This window comes from Myotis nattereri, assembly GCF_964212035.1.
Source record: "Myotis nattereri genome assembly, chromosome: 7".
Lineage (NCBI taxonomy): Eukaryota > Metazoa > Chordata > Mammalia > Chiroptera > Vespertilionidae > Myotis > Myotis nattereri.
This window is the reverse complement of record NC_138082.1, coordinates 48119908-48136268: the sequence shown is the minus strand read 5'-3', so window position 1 is coordinate 48136268 and position 16361 is coordinate 48119908. Positions and strand designations below refer to the sequence as shown.

Below are 16361 nucleotides of genomic sequence, written 5' to 3'. Positions count from 1 at the left end.
AGTAGCAGCTCAGATTTATCCAGAGACACACAGCAGCTCCTATGATGCCTCACACCAAAGTCATTAGGTTTCACTTTAACACAATCACAGATCAGATTTTAAAAGACAAAGACACATTCCCAGAAACTACTTATGAGTATTTGGTTCCCTGCACCTCCACAGCTAATGTTCAAACAGGTTTTGATGGGAAAATCAATTGTTCCTCTGCAAGCAAGTTTAGGATCAGGTTTTCAAATGGCAAGTAACACTGGTCTGGACATTAAACAAGAAAGGAAAGGAAAGGAAAGAAAGGAAAGGAAAGGAAAGAAAGGAAAGGAAAGGAAAAAGGAAAGGAAAGGAAAGGAAAGGAAAGGAAAGGAAAGGAAAGGAAAGGAAAGGAAAGGACAAAGAAGAAAGTGTAATTGGCCATTGTTTCATCCATGATTCATTGCAGATGTTGTCAACAAAGGAATAAAAGATTTAAATAAAGTCTTTGGTAAATCTTTCCTTTTTCTACTCTACTCATAGCCTGGGTGATCTTAGCTCCCACAACTTCAGCTCCTTTTTGCAAATTGATGACTCTCTCATGTATATTACTAGACAGTATGTCTTATCTGTGCTTCAAACCATATACCCAACAGTCTATTGGACATTTCCATGTGGGTGTCCCATGGAGCCACAAAGGAAGCCTTTCCAAAACAGAGTCTATTAGCTTTTCCCCAAAGCCGGTGCTCGTGGATTTTTTTTTTACCATGGTAACCACTGCCACCCGATCAAGCCCACGATCCTTGGAGCCACCCATGATTCCTTCTTCTATCTCAGCTTATGATTGAGTCATCATATTGCTCTCTAGTACCTTATAGCTTTCTTTTCATTTCATTGCTTCTGCCATTGTTCTGGCAAAAAGCTCTTAACCTGTTCTTCTGTCTGCACAAAGGCACCTGGCTGAGGGGCCAAGCAAAAGCAGGAATTGAAATCACTCCCAACCCTCAACTCTTGCACCCTGGCTCAGTTGTGTCCCTTCACAGGATCTTCTTTTTCTAATCCAAGCAAAGTTGCTTCAACTAGGGAGCAGGCTAGGGTCTATCTCTCTCTAATTTATCTGACACTCTGTGGCCATGACGCCATTTAAGACCTTTCAAAGACTCCCATCACCTTCAGTATGAAATTCAGCCTGGTTGTACACCCGTCTGTGGGGAGCCCTCAGGGGACAAGTCAGGGAGTGAGATAGTTAAATTGGTAGGGCTCAGCTCCCTCCTCCTGCTCCCACTCTACAATGTGGTGGTTTCTGTATGAGATTTTGTTTTTTAGCTAAAAAGCTTTGCAAACTACCCTTTTTGTCCATTTTACCTGACTTTCGCACAACAGCACTTCCCTCAAATCCTTTTATAAACTCACTCAGTTCAGGAATTAGCAGACCAGGAGGTTCTGAAGATCTAGAACTGCCACAGCTGCCCATTCCCTGATCTACAAGTGGGCAGGGACTCAGTGAGACTCTCAGACTGGACCCTCCAGAAGGGTGTCCTCTTGGTCCCACTCACCTTTTTTATATTGTCCTCAGGAACCAGAATCGAGGCAATCAGTAATGATGAAGTGGGTGTGTGGGCTAGCCAGAGAACCCTGCTGCTCAAATAACAGAGCTTCCATGTAAAAAAATGTCTTTCAAATTTCTAATAACTAGCTTTGAAATATTGCCTGTTTGTAAGATGAGATTGTGATTATCTTTCAAAAGACAAACTGATAAAGCTTGGGTGGAAAATGTCAGCATACCAAGCCCCCAACCACAAGCTGCTGCGAGTAGAAATTAGGAGGCCAGCGATGGGTATGACATTTCAAACAAAGATTTTCAGATTACTAAAATTCCTTCTTAATTCATGATGAAGGGAGGGCTCTGTCACCTGCTATTTTCAAGCTTAAGAGAGCCTTAGTTCTATTTTATGTATTTATTTTTTTAAATTTTATTTTTCAATTACAATTGACATTCAATATCATTTTTATAATAGGTTCAGGTGAACAGCATAGTGGTTAGATAATCATATACTTTCAAAGTGATCCCCCCTAAATTTCAAGTACCTACCTGGCACTGTACATAGTTATTACAGTATTATTGACTATATTCCCAAGGCTGTACTTTATATCACATGACTATTTTGTAACTACCAATCTGTAGTTTTTAATCCCTTCACCTTTTCCACCCAGCCCCCAACCTCCTCCCCTCTGGCAACCGTCAGTTTGTTTTCTGTGTGTATGAATCTGTTTCTGTTTATTTTGTTCTGTAGATTCTACATTTAAGTGAAATGATATGGTATTTGTATTTCTCTGTCTGACTTATTTCACTTAGCATAATACCTTCTAGGTCCATTCATGCTTTAACAAATGGTAAGATTTTATTCTTTATTATGGCCGAGTAATATTCCACTGTATGTATGTTCCACATTCCACAACATTTTTACCCACTCATCTATTGATGGGCGCTTGGGTTGCTTCCATATCCTGACTATTGTAAATAATGTTGCAACGAACATAGTGGTGCATATCTTTATTAATTAATTTCTTTTAGACACAGGGACCAGCTACAGTTTGTGATTTTTTACCATTTTTTAAAATCTTAATTTTATTAGAGCAAGACACTCTAACATTGATTACATGGTCACTTATACAGTTTAATTTGTGCTCTACCTAAAATATTGAATCTGATACCCTGTATTTTCCATCTCTCTTTTCTTTCAAAATATAGTTTATTTTAAATTCTAAGACAAATATTGGTCTTTGACTTAATTGGTTGGTCTTTATTATTACTAATGAGAATTTATTAACCTGCCTCCACATGCCGAGAGGAAATCAGAACATAGATGGATTAAAAGCCAGTGCATGCCATTTCTCTGGTCCAGGACCTTTAAAATTCTCTGGAATATTCTGCAATTGAGTTGTCCATCAAAAGACATATACATCATTAATTTCACATGCACCAAGACAACTGCTTGCAGTTAGGACTCTCAATTCCTATTAGGTAGCTTTAGGAGTTGAGACATTAAGCACAAAGTTTTTGCAAGCATGTTTCTGATTATTTTAATGAGGGAATGAAAATTCTAGGACTCAATCTGAGATTAACTCTGTCTCTCTTGACTCCCTTTGCATGTGATGACTTTTAGGCTGGAAACCAGGATAAAGGACTGAGCAGTTGTGAGTGTGTGTGGTAGGGGTCCACGGAAGAGGAGGCTGGGCAGTGCCACCTCTTCCTTGGGAAAACAGTTTATTTCTGTTTAGCAGTAACTCTGAAAGGGCATATAGACAGACTGTTTTATTAGACCATGAGCACAGACAAGCCACATGGCAGCGTTTGTTCAATTTACAAACATTCCGACTTATAAATGTGACAGCTCTTTTGATGCTTCCCAGTTGGAACAATAACTTCTTAGAACCATTTTCTTCAGGGAGAAATTTAACCATTCGCCTCTGTTAAGATTAAGACCATTCAGGGCCAGAGGCCTGGGAACCTTTCATCTGTAGGCAAACTCGCCAGAAAGGGAGCCCAGTCACAGTGCCCCACTCCCCATGCACCCGCACCCATCTTCCAGGCCCTGGTTCGTTTCATTTCCTTCTGATTACTCCTTCGGAGTAATCTGCTGAGGATTGTGTGATGGTCATTAGGCTTTAAAATGCAAGAGGAGCTTATTACAGCTTGCTTTGCTTGGTCGATTGGAATGCTAATTCTAAAACCCTTTATTATATCCAAGGTGGGCAAAGGATACAATAGTGATGTTCAGAGAAGCGATGTCCAACTCAGTCCCGCCACGGAGGGCGATGCTAGTGACAGTTGATAGCACAGATCCCTCCCTTTCCATTTTCCAGACCCTTAACACCTCCTCCTCCCCATTTGGGAGCACACCTTACATCAGCACCAATGCTGTTGGAAGAAGCCAGGGAAAGTCAGTATGTCTACACCAAGGCTGCTAAGCCACCGGGAGCTATGGTGATTCAGAAACACTACAATTCAAGGCAAAGTGAAAGGCGGATCAATCTTTAAAAGTCCTTACCTTTGACTATATCTCCAGCCCCTTCCCCACAGTTCCAGAGGGCACTGGAGTATCTAAGTAGGCAGGTTCTCGAGCCAGATTGCCCGGCTTTGAATGCCAGCTCTGTCCCTTCTTCATGGGTGACCTCTGGCAAGTTACTGACTAAACTGCCTGTGCCTTGCTATTCCTCTCCATGCAATGGGTAGAGGAAGAGTGCCTACCCAGTGGGAGTTATCACGGATTGAATGAGGAAACACTTGCTGCCTGGCATGTTGGAAGTACCAAATACATGTTGGATGTCACTACTGTATGTATAGGCAGAACACAGCCAACGCACTTGTCAGGAGAGCACTGTTTGGAATTTTTAAGCTATATACCAACCTGTAAAAAATATATACGAATATGCCCTGGTGCAGACGACACTTGTATATAAAGAGAAACCCAAAGCAAGCAGTGCTGGGTGGTAATTGAATCTCTTCAGGCTGGTTTCCTACCAGGCTCAAGTGAAAGCCAGCCGAAACGCTGGAGCTCAGGAGTGAAGGTGGTCAGGCTCAAAACAGAAGAGCAGTAACTTCAGAGCGAGCAGGGCCCTCTTCCTTTCTTGCCACCCAAGCCCAACATTTTCTCCCGGGAGGATCTGATTAAGTTAGTGATTTAAAGGAAAGCAGCACTTCCTTCTGGGCATTGTTCTTTTTATTTCTGCTTAGCTTCTAGGAACACGTTGTGCAGCCTGCAAGAACATTCTAAAAGTGAAACTGAATTCATAGGAAGAGGCTGTGCCTGACAGCATTAGCCTTTCCTGTTAGAAGGCATTTCAAATTGTTCTGGAGCTGATAGGTGGGCAAACTGTGGGTTATATCTCCCACACCTCCCCCGCTGTGTATCTGGGGTGTTCTAAATGTTTAGAGATCCTTTGGGGTACATAATAGCAATATTAGAAAAGTTAATAGCCCTAGCCGGTTTGGCTCAGTGGATAGAGCGTCAGCCTGCGGACTCAAGGGTCCCGGGTTCGATTCCGGTCAAGGGCATGCACCTTGGTTGTGGGCACATACCCAGTGGGGAGTGTGCAAGAGGCAGCTGATCGATGTTTCTCTCTCATTGATGTTTCTAACTCTCTATCCCTCTCCCTTCCTCTCTGTAAAAAATCAATAAAATATATTTAAAAAAAGATTTTTTTAAAAAAGTTAATATCTATTAGGAACTTGTTTAGTGCCCAGCTGTGAGATGAGCACTGCGAATGCTTCACTATATTTAATAGCTTATGTGCTGCTTCCAAGAAAGAAGGCTGGGAAGGAACGTCCCAAAAGCCCTCTGATTAGCACTGGGCTAGGAAAGGGTTACTGTGTCCAGCTATTCCAGGTGCTAGAAAGCTGTGTACCCTGATATCAGGGCTGAGCACAGCTCAAGCTTGTAGGAATACATCTAAGTAGTTCTGCAATTTTGTGTTCATAAACGGTGAAGTGAGAGCAGACTTGTAGCAGAAACCAGTTAACAATTCTAACAAGACCGATGGAACCCTGGCCAGTGTGGTTCAGTTGGCTGAGTGTCATCCATGCACCGAAGGGTCTCCGGCTCGATTCCTGGTTAGGACACATACCTGGGTTGCGGGTTGATTGCTGGTCAGGGCAATTAGAATTTTAAAAAAAGACCTGATGGAAAGTTCATTCATTCATTCATTCATTCATTCATTCATTTTTACACACATACCAAGCACCTATATGCGCCAAACATTGTTCTATTCCTAGATATATAGCAATACACAAAACAAATCTAGACCCTCATGAACCTTACATTCTAGGGGTGTTCATAGAAGTACACTGAAAAAGAAAAACATGTGACTTAGGATAGTGATACGTTCTAAGACATGAATAAAGCTGTAAGGGGCGAGTAACAAGGATGCTCTTTGGATAGGGTAGCCTCTGAGGTGGTGAGATTTGAGCAAGTCCTGTTGGTGCTGACATGAAGGAAAATTCCGTAATGATTATGTAACAGAAGGAACACCCAGCAGAGACTACAGCAAGTGCAAGGGCCCTGAGGGAGGGTGGCATCTGGCCACCAGCAGTCAGTAAACAAGGGGACACCTTGTAAGAGAGGAAACTAGAGAGGGAACCAGGGGTCAGATCATGCAAGTCAATAGTAATTATTCCAGTCTTTGAGTCCCCCCTCAGCTTGGGTCATTACTATATTTAATTATCATAAAACCCCTGATGTAGGACTAATTACTCCCCTTTATATTGCCTAAAGCCACTCCACTGAATGGTAGAAGTCTCCTGGGATTAAAGATCATCCAAGTACATCAAATGAGATGGTCTTTGTTCCTTCAAAAAGTGTTAACATATAACGGAGAGCACAGCTGTACTAACAGGGGAAAATAAATAGAAATTTAGCAATAGATCAACAGCCCATTATATCTACATTCCATTTTATAAAAAAGAGTTTTCTTTCCCTGTTCAGTTTATCGCACTGAGTCTAATTTGTGTGTGTGTGGCGTGGGGGGAGGGGGGAGCTGGTGGGGAGGGAATTCAGGTATGAAGTTAGTTACTAGAGAGTTCTGGGATTGTACCACACATGAAATGAAGTCATAAATAATTCCAGTGACTTTTATCTTATGATAAAAGTGTAAGTAAACAAAACTGAAAAATATGCAACAAAAAACCTCTTTGGTCCATGTTAAAAAGGAAAACAATATACATTAAATTTAATTTTCTCCACTTTTATTATCTTCAGTGAAAAGTAAGATGAGCAAGAATATGTCTTCATTTTGTCTGTAGATGGGCCTACAAGTAAAAATGGTAAAATCAGTTCAAGGGAGAGTGATCCAATCTATCCAAAAGAACCAAGGAGTTGTCTTTGAAAGGACATGCCCAGATTCCCCACTGAGTCTTGTCCTGCATAGAAAGTGATGGAAATTTGTTTTCTAAATGTGGTGCCAGCCACCTTAGCACCTTCCCATTTAGAAAGCTACTGTGTGGTTAAGTCCATCATAATTTATCATTTTATTGCCAGCTCATTATAACCTAGAACTAATCTAATAGTACTTATATCCCAGGATAATTAAGGAAGTCTTCTGTTCTCTACTACTTGTAGTAGCTTGCTAGTACTGCTATTAAAAGGTACCACAGACTGGGTAGCTTAAACAACAGAAATTCTGAAGTCTGAGATCATGATGTTGTCCAGGTTGATTCCATGTGAGGTCTGTTAGAGAGAATCTATTCAGTGCCTCTCTCCTGTCTTCGGGCAATTTACTGACAATCTTCAGCATTCCTTGGCTTGTGGATACATCACCCTTCATCTTTTCATAATGTGTTTTCCCTGGGTGTGTGTTTCTGTCTCCATACCCCTTTCTGTAAGGACACAGTCATTGGGTTTGAACCCACCCTGATGACCTCTACTTAATTTGATGGTCTGCAAAGACCCTATTTCTAAATAAGTCCACATTCTTGGGCTCTAGGGTTTAGGATTTCAACATCTTCAAGGGTTGGGGAGAGATACAATTCAATCCATAACACTAGTGTACAAGAAGGTCAAATAAATAATCTCTCTTCCTTTGTAGGATCCTCTTGGATAGCCTTAAAGATTATGTCTAAGGCCGAAACCGGTTTGGCTCAGTGGATAGAGCGTCGGCCTGCGGACTGAAAGGTCCCAGGTTTGATTCCGGTCAAGGGCATGTACCTGGGTTGCGGGCATATCCCCAGTAGATGTGCAGGGGGCAGCTGATCGATGTTTCTCTCTCATCGATGTTTCTAACTCTCTATCTCTCTCCCTTCCTCTCTGTAAAAAGTCAATGGACTATATTTAAAAAAAAAAAAAAAAGATTATGTCTAAGGATAAGAGGAACTTTATAGTAAACAAATCATCTCTTCTTTATGTGGGCATTGCATTGTCAGTCTGGGCACTCTCCTTTGTGTGTGTGTTGCGGGGTAAGGGGGTGGAGGCAGGGGTTGCTTGATTTTTCGCACATTCTGTCCCTTTGCTAACAGGGCAAACTTGGAGTTTAACTATGCCAAAGGACTTCAGAAACAGGCAATTAAGCTGAACAAAGCATTACAGAACACAAAGAAAAAGTGAGTATATGAAAGAGGTAAAGTAAAATAATTCTTAAGAATAATGAACAGTGACATTTGTTCAGTTCCAGTTTTCTATTATAAATGTGAGAGGTACATGATGTCAAGCATGGCTTCCAGTTCTTGAACACTTACTGTGGGCTATACAGTGTAAGTGAGTTTATAAATACTCTCACTTAACCTTCAAAACCCTTGAGAAGTCTTATTATTGTCCCTACTACACACTAAGTCTTGAGTCTTGAAGAGTTTAAGACACTTTCCCCAGAAGCACAGATAAGGAGTTCCAGAGCTGGATTCATCCCATGTTTTTATCAGTCTTAAGCCCACATGTGTAAAAGGTCTTGCTGATGATGGCTAACTTAGAAAACAGTGTTGTTAATTTGGAATGTCTTGGAGTCAAAAAGTATGAATCCTGATTTATTTCAACTCTCTGACCTTCAACAGATAACCTGGTTTCTCTGTGCCTCAATTTCTTCCACGAGTAGAGGAAGTAATGATATATTCTCCATTGTGTGTATGCATGTGTGTATGTGGGAGGGTGTGCATATTACATGAGAAAATGTATCATTAGAACATTATTGCTAAAAAATTGTTGGTTCACATCTTCCTCAATACATTTCAGAATGAAATCAATTCCTTCTTTGGGGGGAAAGAGAAATATATTTGTAGTATTCTAAAAATGGTCCACTAGTGATAATTTGCTGCAAAGATTCTTGACTAATGCTTGCAGCTGTCAGCCTGAACTGGCAATGCCAATGCAAAGCTTCTTTTGATGGAGAATGAGAGGAAAAGAAAAAAAAAAAAAGGAAGGCTTTAGGAGCTTATATTCTTATTCTTCCTCAGGTATCATCTGTAACAGCAAATATTGGCTTTAAAATTGCTCCAACTTCTAGCTTGATTTTTAGGATAGTATTTTAGTAGATTTACCAAGGAGTCAGTATAGCACAGTGGTGGAGTAGAGCTAGACTTTATTCAGACTGCCCAGGTTTAAATTCTAGCACTACCACTTACCAGGTAGGTGAATTAGGAAAATTTATCTTACCTCTCAGTGTCTATTTAAAGTGGAAATAAATTGCTGTGAAGATTAAATGAGATAATACAAGAAGTATGCTTACTAGCTGAGACAGAGCCAAAGTTCCAGAAGTATTCATTATGATATTGATTTTAATTACTTCCTAAAGAAGTGTAGGGGTATAGTGGGTGTGCCTTACTGTGTTGCAGCCCTAGCATCCAGCATGGTACTCCAGAGAGTTGGCATGTCCAGAACGTTTGGTTAATCAGGATTAGCACAATAATATTTAATAATAAACTTTAATTAAGCTTTTATCTATACCCAAATCTATTAGGTGCTTGTATAAATGACTCAAATTATTTATATTTTAAAAACCCAATTAAGTGAACGTCAGAGAAATCAAGTGATCCACCCCTCCAAGTTCCGACTGAAAACAAAAGGGAGTGTGTGAGTTCAGACACAGACTCCCCTGAGGCCAGCCCGCAGCTTCCTGCTCTGATGCCCAGCTCCTCTGAGGAGCAAATGTCAGGCTCTCTTCCCAAAAGTGTGCTTTGGTTCCTTTTTTTTTTTTAATCTTCACCCAAGGATATGTTTTGTTTGTTTGTTTTTTAAAATATATATACATATTTTGTAAAATATGTTTTTATTGATTTTTTACAGAGAGTAAGGGAGAGGGATAGAGAGAAACATTGATGCGAGAGAAACATCAATCAGCTGCCTCCTGCACACTCCCCACTGGGGATGTGCCTACAACCAAGGTACATGCCCTTGACCAGAATCGAACTTGGGACCCTTGAGTCCGCAGGCGGACGCTCTCTCCACTGAGCCAAACTGGTTAGGGCTTAAAATATATCTTTATTGATTTCAGAGAGGGAGAGAGGTAGAAACATTAATGAGAGAGAATCACTGAGCAGCTGCCTCCTTCACGCCCCCTACTGGGGATTGAGCCCACAACCTGGGCATGTGTCCTGACCAGGAATCAAACCGTGACCTCCTGGTTCATAGGTCGATGTTCAACCACCGAGCCACACCGGCCAAGCCAAGGATATGTGTTTTATTAATTAGGGAGACAGGGAGGGAGGTGTAGAGAGAGGAAAAGAAAGGAAGATTGATATGAGAGAGAAACATGGATCTGTTGCCTCCCATATGCACCCTGACTGGGGATCAAACCTAGGTATGTGCCCCGACCAGGAATTGAACCTGTAACCTTTTTGTGTACAGAACAATGTTCCAACCTACTGAGCCACCTGGCCAGAGCTGGCTTCCTTTTTTAAAAAATCAACTCAATTGAGGTTTAATTTACCTGCAATAATAAGCACTTATTTTAAGCAGATGCTTTGGTCGATTTTGATGTATGTACTAGTATATACTATGCAGCTACTACCAAAATCAACATGGAGACATTTTCATCACACAAAAGATCCCTCATGCATGTGTGCAGTCCTCCCCCACCCAGTCCCAAACAACCACTGACGCTGATCTGTTTCCTGCCATATATATATGTCTTTTCTGGAATTTTCTCTAATTGGAAGCATACAGTAAGTCCTTTGTTGAGCCTGGCTTGGATAAGCAGAAAATCTGGCATCCTTTGACCTAGTTCTCCCATTAAATAACTATAGGGTTAAACCTAAGTCATTTGAGGCAAAACCTCTGCACCATCACGATTTCAATAAGGGCATCCATCTGTCTCTCCCCCACTCCTCCCCCCCACCCCCCCACCCCCCATCAAAGTCCACACAGGCCTCTGTACCTGAGGTTACTGATGCAACTGTGCTTATTATCCTGACTTTTGAAGTCTGCTGTGAGCTAGGCCTCTTCCGTAGGAGAAAATAGTATCACCCGTCCTAATCCTCCCTCTGTGCTGCTAAGGACAGGGCAGTGCCGTCCTTTTGTTAAATTGAGACATTGCTCACAAGACCATAAAATATCTGAGTAGTTGTCCTAACAGGATCGAAACCCCAATGGCAAGAGCAGCACACAGGCCATGATCAGGGCTCTCAAGTCCTCTGTCACTTAACTTCTCTGAGCCTCAGTTTATTATCAGTGAAATGAGGAGCCTGAGAAGATTGTAAGGGCCTTCTGCCCCTAGCATGCTGTCCCCTTCCTGCTCTACGTGCCTTCTCAGCCTTTGCTACTTTATTTCCCCAATTTTCCACAGACATGAAATAGGAAATGAAAATCACGATGACAGATGCCTGAAAACTAGCAGTTTCTGTAATGAGTCCAGTGCAAATAAACTTGTTGGCAGCATTTAACACCATGGAGAAACTGAGATAAGATTAGGGATATGAGTGCAATTACTGAATGCAATGAATCTGACTTTCTGGGAAAATGACGCCCCCTTGTCTTTGCCTCCAGCTGTGTCGCCAGTGCCTGGGCCTGGGTCTCAGAGGGCATGAAGTCTGCAGCAGACCTGCATCAGTGAGTGCTCCCACCCCAGCCTTGCTCCAACCCCAAAGGGAGTGGTAAATATTTAATGTCGGTGTGCAACCATACTCCACTTCAATCTGGCCATAACACACCATTTTATTTCCCCAGAAAATAATTTGGAAAGTAGATATAAATCCTAATACTATACTTGTGTCTCTTATGTTCCATTTCCAGAAAACTTGGCAAAGCAATTGAGTTGGAAGCAGTAAAACCAACTTATCAAGTCCTGAGTGTACATGAGAAGAAGAGAAAATCAGTGAGTCAAAACTTTTCTCCCCTGTTTAACACTAGATTGCCCAAGGAAGTCATTTTGACTGTTTTTTTAATTTCAATTAGAAAAACAATTATGTATATAAGGACACAATGTCTTAGAATTTTGTGACTTTTTTACAACATATGAATGCGTTTATTAATAATTGTAGTTACCTCCCCCTCCTTCATTTCCGGTATATATATATGTGTTATACCTATATTGCCCAAAAGCAGTCATTTTGACTTCTTGGGGGGGGGGGGGGCGGAATTATGACTCTTATTATTGAATTGAGTAAATTTCTTATATGACCAGTTCGGCTCTGTATTGAAATAACAGTTTTCATTTTTTTTTCGATTACAGTCACATGATAACATACAAGTACATGATAAATTGTCGATACTTGATAAGTTGCAGTTGCTCAATAAGCTAAACTAGTACTTGTTATTCGAATCTTTATGCAGTGATACTTGTTCTAATAAGTTGTTTATTGTATTTCTTTTGCGCCCTAAATTCATGAAAGAAATGTCGAATAGAAGTGAGTTATTGGAAAAGCTAAGGAACATAAGTGAAGAGTGCTCCGATAGTATTCTTTCACAGTGCAGTCATTTTGACTGCTTTTGGGCAATATAGGGATATACTAAATTTCAGTCTTTCTCGTGTTAAGCAAGATTTCTGTCTTTGGCTCAGGAAATTAAAGGTGATCTAAAAATGATACTAGGTTTCAGAAATTTGTCATAAAAATAAAAAGAAACCCCAAAACATTATGTAGAAGGATGTTTGTTAAAACACTTTTCTAATGGTGAAAAGCTGGAAACTTCTTCATCTAAAAATAAATTATGATAAGTTCAAGCAATGGAATACTATGTAACCATTAAAGGTGTTATTATAGAAGAATTTAATGACTTTGGGATTTTTTTTTTACTACATAGTATAAAATTAAAAAATATGTCAAAATTACCTCAATTTTGTAAAATACATGTATATATGCAAATAAAAATACCTGGAAGAATTTTTATTTGCATATATAATTTATATTAATGCCCCCAGACTGTTAATATAAATTATCTCTAGACAGTAGGATTAGAGGTTATTCTTATTTCATTTTTTGTACTTTTTTGTATTTCCACCATTTTTCTTTTTTTTTTTTCTTAAATATATTTTATTGATTTTTTACAGAGAGGAAGGGAGAGAGATAGAGAATTAGAAACATCGATGAGAGAGAAACACTGATCAGCTGCCTTCTGCACATCTCCCACTGGGGATGTGCCCGCAACCCAGGCACATGCCCTTGACCGGAATCGAACCTGGGACCCTTCAGTCCGCAAGCCGACGCTCTATCCACTGAGCCAAACCGGTTTCGGCTCCACCATTTTTCAATGAATAGATAATACTTTTATAAATAAAAAAATTATAAACACATTTTAAAAAAAAGAAATGCTATTCTCTGCTTATCAGCTTGGAATTAGGTAAAGGCAATGATAGTTATAAATCCTCAAACAGCCTGCAATTGAAGAAAAATAACTAAGCAATTCTTTCAGAGGCATATGGTCCTCATGCATAGCGTATTCTCTACACTATTTGTGTAGCTTCCCTGCTACAGTTTTGTTTGTGCTCATTTTTCCTTCTACTGATGTGCCATACAGTTGTTAAACACTTTCAAATATATTTTCAGGCAACATAGGGGTGTTTCATAAAAGTTGCTTAGCTCTGATAGGGGCGGGTCATGGGCACTATTTCAAGACCAGGTGCAGGCCAGAAGTTCTGAAGCAATGACAGGTGACCCTTGTGAAGGGAAGTAGGTCAGTAGGATGAGGGGATTTGTAAAAGCCTTGATGGCAGAAAAATGATTTTAAGAAATTTATTCAAACTCATTAAACTCAGTCAGGAAATGGAACTGATGTTGGTGTGGCCATACCTGTGTTTTTACCAGAATGGATGTTCTACTGAGGGCTAGGGTGATGGGGAAAATTTGCAGTAATTATTAGAAAGCAGTATAATCATCTACCTTTGCAAAACAGCTTAATAAAATCCAAACACAAATCTATATTTCATTCATCGATAAATTTTTTACACCACATTATAGTACGATCATTACTAGCATTTGCTTAATACTTACCACAAATTAGTCCCAGTACTATGATCATTATCATAGGACCTTAGATAATTAATGTCATGATCCTTCAAGCTGCTGTTTTAGTTTGAAATCTTTTCAGCTTTGCCCTTCCCTCCGGCAACCCCACCATCCCTCCCACTCTCACACAAAAGATAAAAGATTAGAATTTTTTTAAAAAAGTGAACTCATTCCACACTTCAGCCACATACATAAAGCATAAAGTTATTTTCATTGTATTTGTTACAATAAAGCATATATTCCAAATTTAATCAACTGGGAAAAATCAAAGTGCAGTATTGCTGGATCTCCAACTGGTTGAATGATGATCTGTGGGTCTGGGAAAAGGTCAGTGGTCCAGGAACAAAGTTTCTGCCCTAACTTAAGTTCCACCTCCAGGCAGGTTGCCTAGATCCAGTCTCATCACTACTATTATTGTCTCATTGGCTGTTTAAAGTGAGGGAGGGTGGAGGGGGCGGGGAGAGTTAATTATGATTAAGAATTCAATCTCTTTGAAATTAAAACAATATTCACTTCAGAAGCAGTGAGACACTTAGTAAAATTAGCACTGTTAGGACTGATGCCAGTTCTCATGGTGGTAAAGGTTGAGCCACATGGAATGATGCTGAAGAGGAAATGATGGGACTGGATGTGACACCAAACGATGCAAGATCCTCCTCCACACAGACTGTGCACATTAGAAATAATTATTTTACCAAATGCATTCAGGCTAAATTCTGTCGATGGCTACTTTTCTCAGGAAATATGTCAGGATTTCAGCATTTCTATGAATTGTGATAGTGATTGCACTACAACTAATAAGCCAGCACCATGACTCAACAAGAAGACAGCAAAAAAATTTTCCTTTTTTCTCTCCCATAGCTTGATAACGAAGTTGAAAAGACAGCAAATCTTTTCATTAGCAACTGGAATCAACAAATTAAGGCAAGTAACACAAATATCTTCTGTGTGAACTCAGTTTTTAGGATTGAAGTTATTTTGCTTTTGCACAAATGTGCTAATGTGTATTTCTAAGCACTAATTGAAGAGAAAAATGCTTCCTTGCCTGAGTTATTATATATCTTTCAACTCAACCAATGGAAGAGCAGGGCTCTAAATATGGTAATTTATAGCCAACACTTACATAGCATTTATTGTGTGCCAAGAGCTATATACTATAATATCACAGCAACCCATTGTGGTATGTGACCTTGCATTGTCCCATTTTAAAGATGGCTGAGGAAACTGAGATACAGAGAGCTAAATAATTTGCCCAAGGTCACAGGGCTGGTTAATGCTTGAGCCAAAAAGTCTTACAAGTTATTGGGCTCCAGGGTCACAACTCTTAATTATTCCCTATACTGACCACCTCTCTGCATAATTAGCAACTTAGGGCAAGTGGCAAATACTATCTGAGTTTTGGTTTTATCCTGTAGAAGGGCGTTTGTCTCACTAGTGAGAGTGCCAAGGGCTGGGTAGTGACACATAAAGGGAAATGCATATAAGTATTGATTCCACAAGTCTGTGGTCCACTTCTTGTGCACCACACTGCACTAAGAGGTGGTTCTTGCTTCCAGGCAATTTTAAAATTCATTTATAGGCAACATGTGCAGGAAATTGTGAATGAATTCTAAGGAAAGGAATTATGCTCTGATGTGAGAATGTAGAATATATCATTATAGGTTCTTAAGCAGAGATAATAACAGATGGAACCCATATGTATGTGCAGAAGATTATTCTGGAACAATCCAGTTGAAGGGGAATTCATTTTGAGTAGAAAGGACTAGAGAGGGAATCTGTCAAGAAAACCCAAGGACCCTCTTTGAAAGGTCTTGTACTCCAAAAGTTGAAATTCTCCTTTTTTATTTCCAAGGTGTCAGATCCCAAAGAGAACAGTCCCAGGTACACAGCCACCCATGTATGTAAATAACCAGAGACGCCCTCAGAAACAGGCAGCCCCATGTCAGCCCTCCGTGTTACCCCTGAAGCTTCTGCTGAAATCAAAGGCTCCAGGAGATCAAAGACATTCCTAACAAATGTTTGAGATAAATGAGTTTCTATACCCACAACAGAAGTACTGCTAAAAGTAGGCTCATGAGGATCACATCCACAATGCATATTTCACAGTCTCATAAACAGCATCCAGTCATTTGTTTTCAGTTTTGCTCTTGATTTTATAAGCTTTCTTAAACAGAATTTGTTTTTAAAAATCCATTCTCTAATTATTCAGCTTTCATGGGAAATTCAATATAAATGGACCAGACCATGCTCCGCAGCTGCAATAGCTTTCAAGAACAGAAAGCATCTTTTGTTTTTCCAAGTTTTCACCAAATAATTTTTCCAAATAAGAATAGATTTTATTTTTTTATGAAGAGTGACAGAGAAATTAGAGAACATTAAAATTCTTGAGCTGTAGTAATTGTCTCCCAGTTACAATTCAAGGGATTCAGCATGTCAGTAATGAAGTGCAGTCTGTTCTGGGGACACAGATGAAAAG

General features: G+C 40.0%; 1 protein-coding gene across 4 annotated transcripts in view; it reads left to right on the top strand.

Moving 5' to 3' along the window:
* Nucleotides 1-16361, top strand: part of NOSTRIN (nitric oxide synthase trafficking) — a 60823-nt gene that overhangs the window by 15884 nt on the left and 28578 nt on the right. For all 4 annotated transcript variants that reach the window (XM_081095678.1, XM_081095677.1, XM_081095676.1 and 1 more), the window contains 4 exons: nt 7976-8059; nt 11430-11492; nt 11676-11757; nt 14747-14809. In XM_081095678.1, the coding sequence (XP_080951804.1) occupies nt 7976-8059; nt 11430-11492; nt 11676-11757; nt 14747-14809 (292 nt within the window). The remainder of the gene's footprint in view (nt 1-7975; nt 8060-11429; nt 11493-11675; nt 11758-14746; nt 14810-16361) is intronic.